Source organism: Nakaseomyces bracarensis, assembly GCF_045282275.1.
Source record: "Nakaseomyces bracarensis strain CBM3 chromosome Unknown Scaff10_0, whole genome shotgun sequence".
Taxonomy (NCBI): Eukaryota; Fungi; Ascomycota; class Saccharomycetes; order Saccharomycetales; family Saccharomycetaceae; genus Nakaseomyces; species Nakaseomyces bracarensis.
This window is the reverse complement of record NW_027263956.1, coordinates 725,119-744,898: the sequence shown is the minus strand read 5'-3', so window position 1 is coordinate 744,898 and position 19,780 is coordinate 725,119. Positions and strand designations below refer to the sequence as shown.

Below are 19,780 nucleotides of genomic sequence, written 5' to 3'. Positions count from 1 at the left end.
AAATTATATAACGGAGTTACATTTACAACCTGCATTAGCTACCTCACATAATGCTAACAACGGAAGTACCATCTTGGAACCTAGTCCTGAACACTCGGTTAGCATTGGTGAACATACCTTCTTTTAGAGATACAACAATAAATTGTGAACCTTTAAATCTTGTCTTAATCAAATGACCAATATTTTGTGTGTGACTCAAATCTAGAGCAGCATCTACCTCATCTAAGATATACATTGGAGCCGGTCTAAACTGAAGTAAAGCCATAATTAACGATAACGCAATAAGTGACCGCTGACCACCTGACAACTCGACTAAACTTTCCTTCCACAAATTACCAAGTTTAACCTTGACTTCTAGACCTTGCGTAATATCTTTGCCTTCACATGGCACAAGCTTTGCATATGAGTTAGGTAGAAGATCCCCAAATATATTACCAAAGTCTTTAGTTACAATTTTCCAGGTCTTCAAAAGAGTTTCTTTTTTGTATTCGTTAAGCTTGGCAATAGTATCTTGGATTTTCTTTTTATCCTTTTCAATTGTTCTTATCATTGTCTTTAGCGCATCACCTTTCTTTTCAACATTTTCAATCATGCTCATGATATTCGGGTTAACTTTTCTACGCAGCTCATCAAATGACTTCCTTAGATTGTTGGCCCGTTCTCTATAGTCGGTAAGATCTACGTTTTGATTTTGTTCACATATGTTCTTAACCAACAATTCGTCAGAAACCCATTCATGTTCTGCCTTAATGTCCTCAATTCTCTTCTCAATACCAGTGGTACTATTTTTATATTTACTGAGCTCATGAGTGATATTTTTTAATTCTAATTCGTAATTCAAATGTTCATCTGTTTTACCTTTGATGACTCTTTCAAGCTCATTCAATTCGTCATCAATGTCTAACAAACGTTTTCTTTCAGAACTCAATCCCTCTCTTAAGATCTGTAGCCTACCTTCTGTCTCTGTTATAGTTGAGTTAATTTCTGTTACTTCAAGATCTTTTTCTTTTAATTCCGCTGAAATTTTCAATAGTGTTTCGTTATCATTCTTGATCTCATTAGTCAACTGATCAGTTTCTATTTGAATTTTTTCATAACTCTCATTTAATCTTTCGGCTTCAGTTTCTACATTTATTATTTCTTCTGATAGTTTAGTAACTTCCATTTTCAACTCCTTCAATTTTGCACCTTTATTTTTAGAGAAATCTTCCATATCTTTTTTTAGTCCGTGAATTTCCTCCTCATACTTTAAGATGTCAATACTTTTATTCTTAATAATTTCATTTAGGGAACTGATTTCATCCATGATCTCCTTATTTCTATTCATAAGTAAGACTGAAGGGTTTGAAGATAAATTCCTCTGAAGAATCTCGAGACGATGTTTGTTCAGACTTAATTCTTTTTGAAGATTACCGGTTTGGGTGGATTTACTTTGTAGTTGCTTTAGTTGGCTCTGGATTTGGAATTTCTCAGCTTCAAGTGTACCTAAATGCCTCTTTAATGAATTGTATTTTTGAATGTCTAGTAAAAGAGTGTTGGAATTATTTCTTACACCTCCGGATAACGTACCTTCAGGGTCATATACATCACCATCTAAAGTGATACTTCTAGTTCTGATGTTCGGGTTAAAAGTAACCTTTTTGGCGGTTTCAGCATCGTCACATATTAAACTGTTACCAAAAATAAATGCCATAGCTCGGGAAACTTCCTCCTCATATCCAATAAGATTTAAAGCAAGCTCAACCTTTCCAGGTGCAATATCTTTGGCCAATTTTAGTTTTCTGGGATCCAATTGTCTAGCAGAAATTTTGTTTAGAGGAATTATTGTTACCCTTTTCCTTAGGCGACCTTTCTCTAATAATGCAGAACCAGTTCTCTCGTCTTCGACAATAACATTATAAAGTCTACCACCAGCACAAATTTGAAGACCAGGGACATATTTTAGATTTTCTTCAGGAATACTAAATAATTCAGCAGTGACACCCTTAACAGCCTTTGCGTTGAAATTTTCAAAAGGTTTACTATATTGAAACTCAATACCAGCTACTCGTCTTCGAAGCGACTCGCTATCTCTACTGAGTTTATAAATTTCTTGGTCAAGTTCATGCTCCCTCTGCTTTAACAATTTAAATGAATTAGGATCATATCCGGAAGCGAGGATATCCTTTTCCAGTTGATCACATAGATTTTCAAGTTTTTGAGCTTCCTTGATTTGGATTTCATTTTCATGCTTAGATTTTTCAATTTTTGGTTTATTTTCCTCTAGTTCTTTATTAATCATATCAATTTTGATTTTGCTTCTTTCAATTTCTATGGTGGTTTCATTAATTTTATCGTTGACAGCAGAAATTTGCCCTTCATAACCACCTTCAGTTCCACCTGTGGAAGAAATACCTGTAGACAACACTGATAGAAGCTCCTCCTTTTGTTTAAATGTAGATTTTAATTGCTCAAGCTTCTTCTCGCAATCTTTAGATTTTTCCTGAGAATTGTGCAGTGCTTCAGATTTTGATTCAATTTCAACCTGGGATTTCTTATTTTTATTTTCAATTTTAGCCATTCTCTTCTGAAGTTCGTTTTTGTTATCGTTATTAATCTTAAGGTTAGCCTTCATCCTAGCTAGCTCGCTAAGAAGCTTGTCTTCCTCTTTTTCTAAGGTTTTCAGTTTATTATCGTTTTCCATTTCTTCCGTCTTCTGCTTTTTAATTTCCTCTAGATCTTCATTAAGGTTATTAATTTCCTCATCCAGTGTCTGTATCTTCTTTTGGAGTTCCTTCATTTTTTGATTGTTTGTTTCAAAGATTTCTTTAATGGAGTTTCTAGAGTTTATCATTTTATAGTAATCAGTTGCAATGACAACTTTTTCTGTTCTCTCCAAATCAGCTTGAATAGTTTGGAATTCAATGAACATCCGTTTCTCATTTCGCAGTTTCTCTAGCTGTGGTTCAATCTCCTCTTGAAGTAACGTTCGATTTTCTTGTAACTTGGCATCCTTCTTCACCATGGTTCTCTCAGCCTTTTCCTTTCTATCTTCAAACATTTTAGTCCCCGCAGCTTCCTCAATTAGAGATAATATTTCTGCAGGCTTCATATTTAACACTTTAGTAATTTTACCTTGCATAATCAGGAAATTTGGGTTATTGATATTTAGCTGAACGGATTGGAATAATTGTAAAACAGTCTGTTGTGGCGCTCTATGACCATTGATCAAATATTTTGAAGTACCACCTAGTACAACTTGTCTTGTCACCGATATTACTGCCACATCAGTAAACCCAATAGGAGAATTGCTTTTATCTGTGTTGTCAAACACAATGGTCACACTCGCTTTTGTAACACCGGCTTGACCTCTCTTGTATATCAGGTCTTGTAAATTAGACGCTCTGACCGTTGTCATGGAAGAAATACCTAACACAAAGCAAATCGCATCCAAGATATTAGATTTCCCCGACCCATTTAAACCAGTAATAGCATTGAACTGAGGATCCCAGTCAGAGATCACCGTTCTTGTGGCATAGGACTTGAAACCATCGATGATTAACTCTTCAACTCTCATGTATCTATCTTAGTCTCTTCCAGAAGAAATTTTACTAAATACAAAGCCTGGGAACAGTTACTTTGTCCAGATATGATTAGAATTTGCCTTGTAGTCTACAAATAATTGAGCTTAGTCTCCTGGGTTCACCTACTAAACACTACGAAGTTAGCACATCGCGAAATATCTAAGGCTAATCTTTACTTCTGAGGTGATGATCCAGTAAACAAAAACAAACAAATCGTCAGTAATGATATCGATTGTGCTAGCGTTTATATTTAATTTCGCAATATACTAAGAACGGTGATTATTATAATATTATACAGAGAGGTTAGGTATTAAGAATATCAGATATGTAAGTGAAGCCTGTTGTATGTAATTATAAGAGTAAGGATAAGGATAATGATAAGAATAAGAATAAGAATAAGAATAAGAATAAGAATAAGAATAAGAATAAGAATAAGAATAAGAATAAGAATAAGAATAAGAATAAGAATAAGAATAAGAATAGAATATAAGTATAACATCTATATATATAGCAAAGTATGTAAAACTAAGGAGATGAAAATCTAATAGTTGTGTAGTGATGGGGAAGGAGAAAAACAATGTGTTTATGCATAAGTGGTTGAACAACTATTTCTTCTTGTTGATAGAGACGTTTTTCTGTGTTTCAGGGTTTTGTTTCTTCTTCTTTTTCTTTTTATTATTTTTACTCTTGAGTGGTTCTTGGGTAGGACTCTGTGAGTTAAATGGACTTTTGGGACTTGCCGGCTTGTTTTTAGCTTTATCATTAACCGGTTGTATACTCACAGGCATATCAAATGTTGGATCGACAGGTTTAGGGTTTTTTGGGACAATAATGTCCACCTCATTATGAGTTTGGGCCTCTCCGAATTGAGAAGAGTGTTCAGATTCGACTTCTGGTTGCACTGTGTCCGCATCTCCCACTGAAATTATCTTTGATTTATCAGCAACTTTTCTAACTTCCTCAATTTTAGATAGATAAGCGGGTTTTAGTGTAATTTTCTTATTTAAGAATTTCTTTCCCTGGAGCGAATTGATCACTTCTTCTAATGGAATACCTGCTGCTAAAGTTACCAAAGCGGCAGTGTGGTTTGTGGAACGCAACTTGAATGGGCCACTGTGAATACTTTTAGTTTTGAAAATCCATATCTCACGAGGCAGATAGTCAACCAAGTACTCTCTTAATTCAGGATCGGTCGTTTCTTTTGGAAGAAAAGCACAGTATAGAGTATCTAATGATAATTCCTTGTCTCTAATTTGTTCAGTAGTGGAAGCAGCAGCAGCAGCAGCAGCAGCAGCAGCATTATCGGAAGGAATGACAATATCTTGTTCTGCTTCAGCTCCACCTTCACCCTCGGCTTCAGCATCAACTAAAGTAATAGCATCCGTTTGGATACTGGTCTCGATAGGTCCCGTGATCTGGGTGTTTTCAGTACCGGCTCTCATATATTCATCGTAACCAGTGAATTTTCTGAGTTGTAGCAAAGTAGACTCGACTCTTTCCCGTATAGGTTTAGGAGGGGTGTATGGATTAAACTGCTTAACTCTTAGAACACGACCTTTGAATTCTTTCCCGTTACATTCCTCTATAACTCTTTTAGCGTCTTCAGCGGTTAAGAAATCTGCATAAGCAATACCAAACGATCTGGTCTGTGTCCTACGAAATTTACGAACTGTTTGAGAAGGGATTAACACTGAATTAACATTAAAATCCTTGAGGTAATCCTTGAGTTCTTCTTCACTACACGCATACGAAACATTTGAGATGTAAACTCTAGTATCAACAATCATAACTTATCCGTTTTTTTTTGCTTAAAAAAATGAAATGTAAGATATAAAAACAAAACTTGTGTTGTTTATATCTTATAGAGGTTCCCCAGGCCAATACTGGTTCTTAAAAAAAAATAGTCATCATATGAATGAATGAGTAATATTAATACTAATATATTATATTGCCGCCGATCCAGGCCCACGGAGGAAACCATTTTTGTGGCATATTGAAACTCCGGGTAATTATATCACGTGACAAGATGTATAAAACGACATAAAGGTGTGAAAGTATAATAGCCGGTTATATATATATATATATTACTATGTGTTATTAAATGGATTTTAATATTGGTTCCAATTCCTAACACAATGCTTGCCGTTGTAGTTTTTTTGAAAGTATTTTTTGAAGGTTTAGTGTATTGTATTAATAATATATACTGCAATAAGAGTTTTTAAAAAAAATTAAATTTAGAAAAGGGCAAAAAAAATAATAGTATCTTTTTTCAGTATTCTAAATTAACTTATTTCTTGGCAGCAGCCAAAACCTTAGCAGTACCACGTAGAGCGTGTCTGTGGTTTCTTCTGAACTTTGGGTCGACACCCTTCAAGGATGGGTACTTGTAGGTCTTTGGCTTCTTGATACCGTTCTTGTGAGCCTTTCTGGTTTGGTTGTGAGCAGTGTGGTTCTTAGACTTAGCCATTTTTCTATAATAATAATGTTAAATTCGTTTTTTTATTTCCAAGTATTAAAAATCTTAGTCTCCCTTTCCCTCCCACTATTGGGTTTTAAAAGTAATATAAACGAATTGTAAAAATTTAATGTTAGTATTATTGGTCTTCTTTATCTCTTTTCAAATGTATCAATGAGTTAAAAGGAGAGTTCTATAATTCAATTCCCATTGTATCTTCAATATAACATTTCTCTTCGATATAACATATTCTCTTCAATATAACATATTCTCTTCAAATTTAGTGCTCCGTATCTTCAGTTATTTTTAATCCATTCTCCATTCTCCTATCATAACTCCTCATTGTCTATCACTTGTCTTCTGATATTGCTTCAAATGGTATACGTACGTTCTATTGTTTTAGGTGTCACGCTGATCTGTAACCAAGAAATCAAGAATTACAAATAAAACTAATAAATGGAATATTTAATAAAACTTATTTAATATAAAAGTATCAAAATTCAATAGAACTACAGCTACTTCATAGGTAACAATAAAGCAATTGGCTGGAAAAATGCTCTCTTTGCTGGGAAACTCACGCCTCGGCGAAAAATTTAAAAAAAAAAAAAATTTTTTTTTCCTCCCTTCGCAGCTTTTTGCGTGTTCACGTGTGATGTTCTAAGATACGGAGTTTACCCGGAATTATATTCAATCTCAAATTTTATAATTTTTCAATGCAGGGCCTGCACCATTCTGGGTAATGTGTGGGTTTGTTTAGAGACACCCGTAGAATAGTTAGCCGGGTAAACATCTAAGGAGTGTCTTATACTATATTAGGTAAGTTTACATTGGTGCTTTTTTCTATATAAGGAACACGATTTTTAGAATGACAGAGTAGCGGGTGTACAGGTGTTTTTCTTTTGGAAAACTAGACAGTCACAAAAAACTATTTTTGCAAAAGACGGTGACTCGTACAAGATTAGTATTAATACTAATACCTAAAAAGTATTATTATTATATTTATATTCTTATTTGTTTTTATTGAATAAATAATTTTTTTGTCTTAAACAAAGATATTTACTATATGAAATAATAAGCAATTAGATATAGAAAAGGAAAACAAATAGCCACCCATTTTTATGAAGATGACAGTGATAATAAAGAAAAATAAAGAAAGGCCTTTTATTTACAATAATTCAATCTTATCCTGTTCTTTTGTTTGTGTTTTTATCAATTATTAATAGGTGTATGTGTCTTTTCCTTTAAAATTGTTATTTCTTATTTGTTTGATTGTTTTTGGGTTAATAAAAAAAAAAAGATAGATAAAATAAAGAGATAAAATGGAATAAATAAGTTAAAATTGAAATACAGGTTTGTTTGTTGTTTTTGTAGGATAGTTTATTATTTTTTTCAATATGCGGATGTTTTGTTTTTTTGTTAATTGTTTGAGTGTTATTTTAGGTGGAATAATTAAAATTCTTATTTTAGCTTATCGAATAATCTTGGAGCAGCACAACTATCTAAGTAATGTTGTAAATGGAAAAATTCCTCGACACAATCCTCCTTGTACTCCAATTCTTCATAGTTTGGATCTTCTTGTTGCTTGGTGACTCTCTCAACACATTCCATGTAGTGATGTACCAAGTGTTTACCTTCTTCAGTGTTCTTACACTCCTCACGTAGAGCATCTAACTGGTCAACAGTCTCCTCCTCATCTTCATCCTCATCCTCATCCTCATCTTCCTCCTCGTCATCAACTGGCTCCTCTTCGGCAGCTTCAGCAACTGGCACTATAGCTTCTTTTAGTTCTTCCAACAAATCAGTAATAGAGGAAATCATTGTGTTTTTATTGTGGTTTAGTTTGTTTTCTGGAATAAGTAGGATCAAAAGTATAGTGTTTTTTGCAAAGATAAACTGAAATATAAATGAGATTTCTACAAATAGTCAGTTATATTAAGTATTTTAACGGATTACAATGAAAATAGGGAACTATGAATCTCTCTCTCTATATTAAATTGCGCCTGTGTCTAGTTCTAGTCTATACGTCTGCCATGTCTACTATGTGTCTATTAAACAAACGAAGGGGGTAAGAGGCAGAAATGGGCCCTGTGATCCAATAAGCAACTTTGTTTTCTTCTTTAAACCAAAACACTGAAAGGAAAGAGACAGACCGAGTGGAAGCGTTTCTTCGGTCCTGTCGGTCTTTGGTACTTTTATTGGGTTATTCATGGTGTTCGCACAGAAATTCACGTACAAAATAGCCTTTATTTCCCAAATTCTATAGCTGTTTCTCGAGTTTAATTTGGTACGTGGTTTTCTGTGGAAAATGGATAATAGCAGCTCTGCGATCCTATTGGTCCGTCTGTAAAGATTCAAAGATCACGTGTATGTGTAGGGGTAACTTTATCATGTGCTGGAAATGAGAAAAAGTGATATAGGCTTTAACTAATTGTATAAACCAAATTATAACGTATATCAAAATTTATATTTATATTATATTATATATGTATTATCAAGCCAAAAACAAAAAATAAACAAATTAAAATAATAACAAGATGAAATAAGTGGGGACAAAACTAATAATGATAAAATTTATCAAAACAAACTAACAATAAAATAAAGATAAAGATAAAATAAAAATAAAAATAAAAATAAAAAATAAAGTAAAAATAATAATGCAGCAAAAGAATTTTTTTTTTGAATATAATAATAAGGTCATCTAAGTTCCTCTCTTTTATCTATGGTTACAAATTGGAAAAATGGAGGAAAACATTTTTTATCAGGGGTGGAAGGGAAATAATTTTAAGCATTTCTGTAGTGTTCTAATTCAGCTTCTAGTTTTCTTATATATTTGCAAGCTAACTGGGCAGTAGTTGCTTTTGATGGAATGGCCACAGAATCCTTCCATTCCTTCGGTAGTAGAGAGTTTAGTTCACTTAAGGCATTGTTGAGTCTGTTTCTTCTCTCTTGTTCAGCATTCTTGTGTACTTCTTTCTTACGCTGTATACTGTCCTCTTGACTCGTACTGTTGGATCTAGCTTTAGTGATGCTACCAGACCTCTTAGGCTTGTTCGAAATAGGTGTATTCCTGGTGGGCTCTACAGAGGCCGGTTTACTATTGTCATTCTCACCCGCATTTAATTCATTTGGCAGTTTGAAGAGTTTAGTGGAGGAAGAATGACGACTGTGCTTCAATGTTGTGCTAGACTTTGATGGTCGTATTACTGGCGATTCGGTAGCCATTAATATTGTGTCAGATCGGTATGACGGGCTAACACTGTTATTTTCAGTACTTGTTCCACTTCTACTCTTTGTGTAGTTATTCTCAACTTGGGCAGAAGGTTCTTGCATATAAGGAGTATTGAGTTGGATGAAATTCTCATTCTTATTTTCCAGGGAGTTGGACGGAAGAATGACTTTTGGGTAGCCATTATTCTGAGACAGGTCTAAAAGACCAGAATTTTTGAAGCTTTCGTTACTGTTCTTTTTCTCAATTTCACTCAATTCATTATCGTCGTCCTTATCATTCCCCAGACTACTCTCGGGCAGGGAAAACATAAACTCATCCCATTCATCACGTTTTACACCGCTGCCGTGACTTATCGTCTTCTGTAGCCTTCGGGAGCTGGCATTCATGTAGGGACTATTTTTGACAATTTTATTCGATGAAGATGATACAGACGAGTTCCCACTGACCATTATCCTCTTCGACCTAGAAGAACTGTTGGAGGCTCTCCTAGAAGAAGGTTTCCATGGTTGTTGTTGTGTAGAGGTCAATGCTGGGGACGAAAGCGGTGAGAACTTCGCACCAGCCTTCCCAAGCTGGGTTCTATTATAATGTATTGGCTCGTTACCATCCTCTACCTTCCCACTGAGGAATGGCGTAGTCAAAGCAGAGTTAGAGCCCTCCTGTGTCAATTGTATGCTGTTCCTGGCAAGCAAAGAGGGTGTGTCCTTTGGTGCAGACGAATCATGAGACGACACGTTCTCATCATCGTGTATATCTAGATGTAACCCATGGTTCATAACACCAACAAAAGAGTTCATATGGTCATTGTGTAAATCAAACTGCAGCTCTTCGAGTTCAAGCCCGTCATTTGGCACTATAGACTCCTTATGCACATCGAAATCAATCTCAGCCTTCTTCTCATCCTCCTCCCCATTCACCATATGGAGATAGTTGTCAACCTGGTCAAAAATTGTGGTTTGAACCTCCATCGGCGACCCATACATTCCCATATCTTCCATGCCTCCATTCGATAAGGGCATTTGTAGTTCTAATAGCGTATTGTGTTTTTTTTTTCTAACGTTGATCGTATTTATATAGAGTGTCTTCGTAATAGGATTATTAAAGAAAGAGTCATCGTGAATACGATAGCCCACTTTTTAGGCTTATTTTAACTTCTTTCCTCCTTCGAATATTGCCGTGGGGAGTTTTTTTTTCCGAGAGCCCCCGATTGCCGGAGACCCAGTATATTATTTTTTTGACGTTATATAAGATTAGAGCAAGAAAGTGATTAAGGAAATACGATGCAGAGCAGGAACCGCCCCACTAAGTGGTGTGAGGAAAGATGAGCTTACCTACGATTCCAGATACGCGGTTCGAGTATACGTTCAGGCGGGCTCTGGACAAGGAGAGGGCGAAAGTTAGGGCCCAAAACCTTGTAAACCAGAGCCAGAGTCAGAAGGCTAGCGGACAGGAGGAAGACGTCGGTCTTAGCGCGTATGTTGTGTGTAAAGTTGTAGTCAGAGATGTCTTATTGATGCCGTTTTTACAGAGTGTTTTGTGGACGGGGTTTCTGCTCGGGTTGAAACCATGGCTACGGGCTGTGCGGGGTCTGGGCAGAAGTGCGGGACAGTACCTGAACACAATGCTCTACGGTGGTAGATTATCTAGGAGGGAGCTGAAGTAAATACTTATTAGAAATGTATAATAAATTAATAAATAAAAAAAACAATTGATAGATATAAAAAAGAAATATATATAACATATTCTGAGCGAAGTCAGTATTTCGTATAAGTTGAATAAAAAATTTAACGAAATAAGCCCTGTAGGGGGCTCGAACCCCTAACCTTATGATTAAGAGTCATACGCGCTACCGATTGCGCCAACAAGGCTTATTAATTACGTTGTTCTTGGGTTTCAAACGGATGAACATATCATCCATGTTAAATTATTTGTCTTACCACAAAATGGTATCCATCACCTCTTTCGATAGCAAAAATTCTTTGGGTAATATGTCTATTCTATTGATATCTTATAGCTCTTTATAAAAGAAAAAAGAAAAGTATATATAGTTGTATATATAATAATACAAAACCAGCTGTATCTTATTATTTATGGTTCCCTTATTTTTTAGAAACGTTATCTCAAAATTGATTAAATAAGTTATCTTATCAATTGCAACGTCAACAAAAAAGAAAGAAAAATAATAGACGGCCAAAAAAATCAAAAAAAATGGGGGGGAAAAAAAATAAGAAAGATGGAGCTAATCAGGAAGTTATATTGCAAGATATCTTGTCACTCTTATCTGAAAGTAATAGACATAGTGGAAAACAAGATAATCATTGACCACCTCTCAATCTCAACACTAGATGTAAAGTGGATTCCTTCTGAATGTTGTAGTCTGAAAGTGTTCTACCATCCTCCAGTTGTTTACCAGCAAAGATCAGTCTCTGTTGGTCAGGTGGAATACCTTCCTTGTCCTGAATCTTGGACTTCACATTGTCAATAGTGTCACTAGACTCAACTTCTAGTGTGATAGTCTTACCAGTCAAGGTCTTGACAAAGATTTGCATACCACCTCTCAATCTCAACACTAGATGCAGAGTGGATTCCTTCTGAATGTTGTAGTCGGACAGCGTTCTACCATCCTCCAGTTGTTTACCAGCAAAGATCAGTCTCTGTTGGTCAGGTGGAATACCTTCCTTGTCCTGAATCTTGGACTTCACATTGTCAATAGTGTCACTAGACTCAACTTCTAGTGTGATAGTCTTACCAGTCAAGGTCTTGACAAAGATTTGCATACCACCTCTCAATCTCAACACTAGATGCAGAGTGGATTCCTTCTGAATGTTGTAGTCTGAAAGTGTTCTACCATCCTCCAGTTGTTTACCAGCAAAGATCAGTCTCTGTTGGTCAGGTGGAATACCTTCCTTGTCCTGAATCTTGGACTTCACATTGTCAATAGTGTCACTAGACTCAACTTCTAGTGTGATAGTCTTACCAGTCAAGGTCTTGACAAAGATTTGCATACCACCTCTCAATCTCAACACTAGATGCAGAGTGGATTCCTTCTGAATGTTGTAGTCGGACAGCGTTCTACCATCCTCCAGTTGTTTACCAGCAAAGATCAGTCTCTGTTGGTCAGGTGGAATACCTTCCTTGTCCTGAATCTTGGACTTCACATTGTCAATAGTGTCGCTAGACTCAACTTCTAGTGTGATAGTCTTACCAGTCAAGGTCTTGACAAAGATTTGCATACCACCTCTCAATCTCAACACTAGATGCAGAGTGGATTCCTTCTGAATGTTGTAGTCTGAAAGTGTTCTACCATCCTCCAGTTGTTTACCAGCAAAGATCAGTCTCTGTTGGTCAGGTGGAATACCTTCCTTGTCCTGAATCTTGGACTTAACATTGTCAATAGTGTCACTAGACTCAACTTCTAGAGTAATAGTCTTACCAGTTAGGGTCTTTACAAAAATCTGCATCTTGTTAGTTTGTTGTTGTGGTTGTTGTTTTATATGGTAGTTTATTTGGGAGTTAGTTGTTTAAAGAATGAGTATTGGTTCGTTTTGGGTTTTACCCACTATTTATATGGGAAATTTTGCGCCACCACTATTTAAAAAAAAAAAAAGGAGGGGCAAGGGGCTAAGGCTATTCTTTATCTTCTTTTTCTTTCTTTTTTTAATGTGATCTTCAAAACCGTACATTAAGACACAAATGAGTGACTCGTCCGTGTGCATCGTGCGCCCCTTTCTACGTCTATCAATCTTCTTTCTTTCTTTTTTTTCTCTCTGGTAATGAAGGCGTACCTTAGGGTTTTCTGTGCGTGCCCTGCGGGGTTTTTCTACTGATTTCTCAGTTTTTCCACCGCTTTCTTCCTTCGCAGAGAAACAATGGGACGTGCGCTTTTTTTATGGTATTTATTTCTTGAGTCACTTTTTTAAACTTTTCATACGATTTACAGCCGTGACCAGTTCTGTTGTTTCGTGTGTATCTTCGTATCCTGTTATGTCGGGTCTTTTAATCCGACATCCAAAGAGTTCTGGTTGTTTTTATTCTAGCAGGGTGGTTAGCCGTCTGTTCGGGAACGGAGCTCTGTCCGAGACCACGCGTCTCTCGTGGAATTGAGGTCTCTCCAGTGGAGCGGCCGTAGCACTAAACTCCTCCAGCAGCTGTTGTCTCCGTACGTGGCTGTTGTCCGTGGAGATCCGGCCAGGGGTAGAGATGCTGGACCGGAACTCCACCACCTCGGACCGCCGTCTCTCCAACAACTCGTCGTCCCGCAGCAGCTGCAGCACGGTGTGCGCCAGCTGCCGGATCTCTTCCTGGCGTTTCTCCGACGCCGCGTGCGCAGTATACGCTGTGTACGGCTGTACCAGCTGTTCGTTGTCCTTGATCCATGCGATGAAGTAGTGCGAGCTGTGGTTGAGAAGGTACGACACCAGTGTCAGCGTCTTCAGGATGTGTATGCTGTTTGTCTGCGAGGGTTTACGGTTAGAGAGGCGTTTCCGCACGACGTTGGTGATCTCGTCCAGGGTCTGCGGGCTGAACGTCAGGATGGAGATCTCGTTCATGACGCTGCCGGTGGCACCGGTCTTCGTGCTGGAGTTCGTGGCCTCCTTCACCTTCATCTCGGTGGAGGACTGCACCAGGCTCTTCATCGTCCGTATCAATGCCATCACTTTATCTTTACTATTTTACTTTACTTCTTTACAAATGAATTGTTTTCTTATGTACTATGTTTAATAAGTAAGAATTCTTTATCTTCGTAAATCAAAAATACTTAAAAGTATAAAAACGGTCTTCGAGGGTTTCTGTGTTGAGTGGGAAAAACACACACACACACTAGTGAAAAAGTTGAAAAAAAACAAGTGAAAAAAAAAAATTTAAGCTCATCGCAAATTAAAAACATAGATCATCCATATGCTTATATAATTATTATGTATATAAATATAAATACAAATACAGATATAAATATAAATAAACACCATGTCTAGTACAAGTGCTGAGAAGGCTCTTGAGTTTAAAAATGAAGGGAACAAGTACATAAAAGCTCAGGACTATGCACATGCTATTGAGATGTATGACAAGGCCATTGAGCTAGATGCTACACAATCTATATACTTCTCTAACCGTGCGTTGGGTCATTTGAAGATTGACAATTTCCAACATGCTGCTCATGATTGTGACGAGGCCCTAAGACTTGATCCCAAGAACTTTAAGGCGTACCACAGGCGTGGTCTTGCTAGGGTTGGGCTGTTGGAGTTTAAGAAAGCTCGTAACGATCTGAACATTGTGCTGAAGGCTAAGCCCAGTGATGCTGCTGCTAAGAGGGCTCTGGATATATGTGAGAAGGTTATTCGTGAGGAGAGGTTCCGGAAGGCCATTGGAGGTGACGATGGTGATTCCAAGGTCAGACTCTGTAGAACTTTGAACATTGGGTCCTTTGATGCCAACAGTGACTTGGCCAAGTACGAGGGTCCAACACTAGAATTTGAACAGCTTTATAATGACAAGAACGAATATGCTGGTGCTAAAGTGAAGAATATGTCCCAGGAGTTTATCAGCGAAATGGTTAACGACGTCTTCCTGAAGGGTAAAAACTTACCAAAGAAGTATGCAGCAGCTATTGTCTCTCATGCGGAAAGACTGTTCTCTGCTGAACCAAATATGTTGGAGCTCTCTAACAAGGAAAGACCTGATCACAAAATCTCTGTCTGTGGTGACACCCATGGTCAGTTTTACGATGTACTCAACATTTTCAAGAAATTTGGTAAAGTCAGCAAGGATCACACTTATTTATTCAATGGTGATTTTGTTGACCGTGGTTCATGGTCATGTGAAGTTGCCTTGCTCTTCTACGCATTGAAGATTTTATACCCTGAGAACATGTTCCTAAATAGAGGTAACCACGAGACAGATAACATGAACAAGATTTATGGTTTCGAAGATGAGTGTAAATACAAATACTCTCAGAGATTATTTGACTTGTTCTCCCAAAGTTTCGAAACACTTCCACTCGCCACACTCATAAATAAGGACTATCTGGTCATGCATGGTGGTTTACCAAGTGATAAGACCTCTATGCTGGAAGACATCAACAAGCTGGATAGATTCAGCCAACCACCAAGAGAAGGGTTGTACATGGAACTTTTGTGGTCAGATCCTCAACAGGCAAACGGTCTAGGTCCTTCTCAAAGAGGTCTAGGTTTTGCGTTCGGACCAGATATTACAGAGGACTACTTGAAGCGTAATAACCTGAAGAAGGTATTCAGATCCCATGAAGTACGTATGAGAGGTATCCTATTTGAACATAATAATAAACTGGCTACTGTATTCTCTGCTCCTAACTACTGTGACTCTCAAGGCAATATGGGTGGTATTATCCATATAGTTCCAGGAAAGGGTAAACTAATGCAAAATGGTAATGATGATGAAGACCTAGTTGTAGAGACATTTGAGGCGGTCAAGCATCCAGATATGAAACCAATGGCTTACTCTAGTGGTGGACTTGGTTTTTAATGATAGCATTAAATCATCTATATTCTAACAAGATTTTATGTGAAAGATAATTGACTTTCTGCAAATAAGATAGTTTACTTTTGATGCTTTGTAAATACTTTATTATGTAATATCTCCAGGAATCAGGAGTATATAACGGTAATTAAAATTCTTTAATGGTATGAATATTAATAAATTTTAACGTAAAGAAAAACGGTAAAAAAAGAAAGCACTCACGATGGGGGTCGAACCCATAATCTTCTGATTAGAAGTCAGACGCGTTGCCATTACGCCACGCGAGCTTACTATTTCTTGTTCGTTTGTATTGATTAGTTATACCATACCAACTAGTGTAATATCACGTGGGTCCATAGTAAGCTAGTCTCTCTGGTCTAGTTTATGTTATAACATAAAATATGAAGATAAATCGACACAAAGTTCTGAATGGGAGGGGAAAAGTCTTAATATTTATCTAATATACAATTGTTTATAGTTAGTTTAGTATTATATTGACAGATTTATCAATAGTCGCCGGTAATAAGATTACAGAAAAAATATGCAGAAGACGGATAGTTTGTTCTCTAAAAATAAAAAAAAATGTGGTGCCTAGTAAAAATAATGCTAATAAGTGTTGGGAAAAATTTGTTTTGCGTTTATAAGTAGGTACAGTACTTATTCGTCGTCGTCACCTGCTGCTTTAACCATATCCAAAAACTTTTCTTTCGATACTTCGGTAATTAATTGTTTCTTTTCATTTCTGTTCTTAATATCAGTAAAACCTTCACTAGCTTCTTTATCAGTTCTAACTTGAGTTGATAATATAGCATTGAAAAGCTTTACAGCACCCTTTTGTGCTATTTTCCTTAGTCTGGTCTCTTTTTCTATGACATTTCTGATCTCTTCTCCAGACTGTCCATCACCAGAGACCAAAGGTATAATTTCCTTCTTTCTAGTTTTATTCAAAAGCTTCTTCTTTTCAGCAAGCAATGCCCTTTTTGCCTTGGCTTCTAGTTTCTGTGATTCATTTTGTTTTAGCACTTGCTTGTTTCTGGACATAATAGGATCTTTTCTATCATAGGCCTTTAGATGCGATCCCAAGATAGCATTCAAGGCAGTGGAAAATCCGGCAGAACCATCATCATGTTTGCTCATCTTAGCCTTTTTCTTCCTTGGAAAGGAATCATCATCCTCTTCCTCTTGTTCTTCTTCTTCTGAGGCTTCTTCTGATGCTTCTTCATCAGAGACCTCTTCAGAATTCTCATCCTCTTCTTCAGCATGCTCTACTTCTTCATGTTCCTCAGAGCTAGATTCACTACCAGATATATCGGAACTTGGTAAAGAAATTGGTTTCTTCTCTTTCTTACCTTCTGGCTTCTTCTTTAACGTAACTTTGTGTTTCAATGCCATTATTTCTTTGGTAGGTGTATTGGTTGTGATCTATCGTAAATACTGTATAAATAAACCTGCCATACGTATATACATTGGGATGAGCATATGAATGTCTACACCTTATATGAAGATTATTTCACATCGATGGGCATCGCAATTTTTCAGATTGTTTTCATATCACTTTTATCATATCCAGTCATGTTCTAATTTCGTATCTGTTTACCTCATCGCGAATTTCATATCAAATTTGACGAAACACGATACACTTCTATAGAAAGATGTAAATAGTCAGATATAAACGCCAACCAATATGGTTTTCAAGATGGTTCGATATTGTCCTGGATGCACTGATCCATAAATATAAATAGACCTACTCAACTGTGTTAGTGTTTGGGTTCTGTGTCCATATCTTTTTTGTGCATATTTGAGTTCAAACGGTGATGAACGAGATTCCAAGAACTCCTGCTAGACAGACGATAGGTGACCTTAGTGGTTCGGCTAAAAGGAGGTATACAACAACTCCGCCACGAGAGGTTCGTAATTTTCCAACCCGTAACTCGTTTGGTGGTATCAGTAGACTGAGTAGTTCTGGTGTATCAGAGCTCGCTGGGAATGAGGTTCAAGACATACGATCAAAGACTCACTTAACATCGTTCTATAAAGAGAATGTACTGGAGCTTAATACTTTACAGGACAAACTGTTTCAAAAGAAAGGTGTGCTTGATGGGTTGAAAGATGAATTTGAGGATTTGCGGACCCGTTATGAAGGTATTAATTTACAATGTGAACAGAAGAAAGAGGACAAAATACTGAAGAAACAAAAACTAGAACTGAAGGAAAAAGAGTTGAAGAAGATCAAGGAGGAGTTTGCCAATAAGAAGAAATATATGGAAGAAGGTCATAAACTGAAATTGGAACAGATAGTAGCCAATAAAAAAGCTGAGCTTGCGAAAATAGATGATGAATATAGAACAAAATTAGAGCAATTGAAATATGAAAAGATAAAGAAATTCGAAGCTGAGAAGGCTGAATTGATTGAAAAGATTGAGGAGATCCGCAATAAGATGAACACAAATGAAATAACACTAGCTCAAAGATTGAAAGATTGTGAAGCACAACATTTGGAAGAGAAAGAGAAATGGTTAAGTGATTATCAAGACCAATGGCGGCAATATACTGAAAAAAATCATAACTACAGTAAAAATATTAAGGACTTAGAACATGAAATTGAGTCTGTACTGACACCACGGATTGAAGGACAAAAGGAAAGATTAAGAGAACTGCAAGACGAGATTGATAAATTGAACATCACGTTGAAGGATAAGCAAGAGAACATCTTAAAGCTAAAAGATATGATTAAAGAGGAAACAGAGAAGAAAATTAAACTATTGGATGAAAAAAGGGAAATTGTTGAATATATCGATAAATCAAAGAGAGAAGTTGAGGAAATTCAAGAAATTTTAGTAAAAGAGGAATCTTTGAGGAGGTCACTTCACAATCAACTACAAGAATTAAGAGGTAATATTCGTGTCTATTGTAGAATTAGACCACCATTGCCTTCTGAAGATCAGAAAACTGACCATATTAGTGTTGAAACCTTCGATGATGATAATGGTGATCAGGCGATGGAAATCAGGAAAGGCGTTTCACAAAATATAAAATTCAGATTTGATAAAATTTTTAATCAAAATGAATCGAACAAAGAGATTTTTAAGGAAGTTGGTCAATTGGTGCAGAGTTCTTTGGATGGTTATAATGTATGCATATTTGCATACGGACAAACTGGTTCTGGTAAAACTTATACGATGCTACACCCCAAAGATGGTATAATACCTGCCACAATTAATCACATATTTACTTGGATAGACAAATTAGCTACTAGAGGCTGGACCTATAAAGTTAGCTGTGAATTCATCGAAATCTACAATGAGAACATCGTTGATTTACTAAGAAACAGTCACAGCTCTAGCGATTCAGAAGAAAATCCTTCGTCGTTGAAACATGAAATTAGACATGACCAAGAATCAAAAACTACATATATAACTAATATTACCACTTGTGATTTAGACTCATTGGATACTGTTTCAAGTGTATTGAAACGTGCAAATAAGCTTAGATCAACAGCCAGTACAGCTGCAAATGAACATTCATCAAGATCACACAGTATATTTATTATTCATCTTGAGGGTGAGAACAAGAATACGGGGGAAAAATCTCAGGGTATTCTGAATTTAGTCGATCTGGCTGGTTCAGAAAGATTAAATTCATCTCAAGTAGCAGGAGATAGACTACGTGAAACTCAGAATATTAACCGCTCACTAAGTTGCCTTGGGGATGTGATACATGCATTGAATACTCCTGACAGCCCAAAAAGACACATCCCATTTAGAAATTCTAAACTGACATATTTACTGCAATATTCATTGATAGGGTCGTCAAAGACACTAATGTTTGTTAATATATCACCAACTTTCAGCCATGTAAGCGAAACCATCAACTCGCTTAGATTTGCTTCTAAGGTTAATTCTACTAAAATGGTTAATAGAAACTAAGGAAATAAAAATAAAGAACAAACTATTTTATTACTATTCATTATATATCAATTTAATAAATTTACAAGAAATATCTTTTCGTTCATGAACATAAGAATGTAGTCAATTTTTAGAT

The 19,780-nt window shown here is 36.4% G+C and overlaps 12 protein-coding genes across 12 annotated transcripts; 3 read left to right on the top strand and 9 right to left on the bottom strand.

Moving 5' to 3' along the window:
- Positions 1-43: 43 nt before the first annotated feature.
- SMC2 (condensin subunit SMC2) lies at positions 44-3,556 on the bottom strand (the record flags this gene model as incomplete). Its single annotated transcript, XM_071053121.1, has 1 exon — positions 44-3,556. One exon carries the CDS (start codon positions 3,554-3,556, stop codon positions 44-46), a length of 3,513 nt encoding a protein of 1,170 aa, XP_070911371.1.
- A 326-nt stretch (positions 3,557-3,882) lies between these two features.
- Positions 3,883-4,062, bottom strand: RNJ42_02955 (uncharacterized protein; the record flags this gene model as incomplete). The annotated part of the gene is made up of 1 exon (XM_071053120.1): positions 3,883-4,062. One exon carries the CDS (start codon positions 4,060-4,062, stop codon positions 3,883-3,885), a length of 180 nt encoding a protein of 59 aa, XP_070911370.1.
- Positions 4,063-4,168: 106 nt separating this feature from the next.
- Positions 4,169-5,350, bottom strand: RRT5 (Rrt5p; the record flags this gene model as incomplete). Its single annotated transcript, XM_071053119.1, has 1 exon — positions 4,169-5,350. One exon carries the CDS (start codon positions 5,348-5,350, stop codon positions 4,169-4,171), a length of 1,182 nt encoding a protein of 393 aa, XP_070911369.1.
- A 500-nt stretch (positions 5,351-5,850) lies between these two features.
- Positions 5,851-6,030, bottom strand: RPL29 (60S ribosomal protein eL29; the record flags this gene model as incomplete). Its single annotated transcript, XM_071053118.1, has 1 exon — positions 5,851-6,030. The coding sequence occupies one exon, from the start codon at positions 6,028-6,030 to the stop codon at positions 5,851-5,853; it is 180 nt and encodes a 59-aa protein (XP_070911368.1).
- Positions 6,031-7,476: 1,446 nt separating this feature from the next.
- QCR6 (ubiquinol--cytochrome-c reductase subunit 6) lies at positions 7,477-7,836 on the bottom strand (the record flags this gene model as incomplete). Its single annotated transcript, XM_071053117.1, has 1 exon — positions 7,477-7,836. One exon carries the CDS (start codon positions 7,834-7,836, stop codon positions 7,477-7,479), a length of 360 nt encoding a protein of 119 aa, XP_070911367.1.
- A 963-nt stretch (positions 7,837-8,799) lies between these two features.
- PHO4 (phosphate-sensing transcription factor PHO4) lies at positions 8,800-10,266 on the bottom strand (the record flags this gene model as incomplete). Its single annotated transcript, XM_071053116.1, has 1 exon — positions 8,800-10,266. One exon carries the CDS (start codon positions 10,264-10,266, stop codon positions 8,800-8,802), a length of 1,467 nt encoding a protein of 488 aa, XP_070911366.1.
- Positions 10,267-10,568: 302 nt separating this feature from the next.
- Positions 10,569-10,910, top strand: RNJ42_02950 (uncharacterized protein; the record flags this gene model as incomplete). Its single annotated transcript, XM_071053115.1, has 1 exon — positions 10,569-10,910. The coding sequence occupies one exon, from the start codon at positions 10,569-10,571 to the stop codon at positions 10,908-10,910; it is 342 nt and encodes a 113-aa protein (XP_070911365.1).
- Positions 10,911-11,562: 652 nt separating this feature from the next.
- On the bottom strand, positions 11,563-12,708 carry UBI4 (ubiquitin; the record flags this gene model as incomplete). The annotated part of the gene is made up of 1 exon (XM_071053114.1): positions 11,563-12,708. The coding sequence occupies one exon, from the start codon at positions 12,706-12,708 to the stop codon at positions 11,563-11,565; it is 1,146 nt and encodes a 381-aa protein (XP_070911364.1).
- Positions 12,709-13,275: 567 nt separating this feature from the next.
- RNJ42_02948 (Epsin-4) lies at positions 13,276-13,902 on the bottom strand (the record flags this gene model as incomplete). The annotated part of the gene is made up of 1 exon (XM_071053113.1): positions 13,276-13,902. The coding sequence occupies one exon, from the start codon at positions 13,900-13,902 to the stop codon at positions 13,276-13,278; it is 627 nt and encodes a 208-aa protein (XP_070911363.1).
- A 310-nt stretch (positions 13,903-14,212) lies between these two features.
- PPT1 (protein serine/threonine phosphatase) lies at positions 14,213-15,745 on the top strand (the record flags this gene model as incomplete). The annotated part of the gene is made up of 1 exon (XM_071053112.1): positions 14,213-15,745. One exon carries the CDS (start codon positions 14,213-14,215, stop codon positions 15,743-15,745), a length of 1,533 nt encoding a protein of 510 aa, XP_070911362.1.
- A 651-nt stretch (positions 15,746-16,396) lies between these two features.
- On the bottom strand, positions 16,397-17,131 carry RRP15 (rRNA-processing protein RRP15; the record flags this gene model as incomplete). The annotated part of the gene is made up of 1 exon (XM_071053111.1): positions 16,397-17,131. The coding sequence occupies one exon, from the start codon at positions 17,129-17,131 to the stop codon at positions 16,397-16,399; it is 735 nt and encodes a 244-aa protein (XP_070911361.1).
- A 422-nt stretch (positions 17,132-17,553) lies between these two features.
- KAR3 (Kar3p) lies at positions 17,554-19,665 on the top strand (the record flags this gene model as incomplete). The annotated part of the gene is made up of 1 exon (XM_071053110.1): positions 17,554-19,665. One exon carries the CDS (start codon positions 17,554-17,556, stop codon positions 19,663-19,665), a length of 2,112 nt encoding a protein of 703 aa, XP_070911360.1.
- Positions 19,666-19,780: the final 115 nt, after the last annotated feature.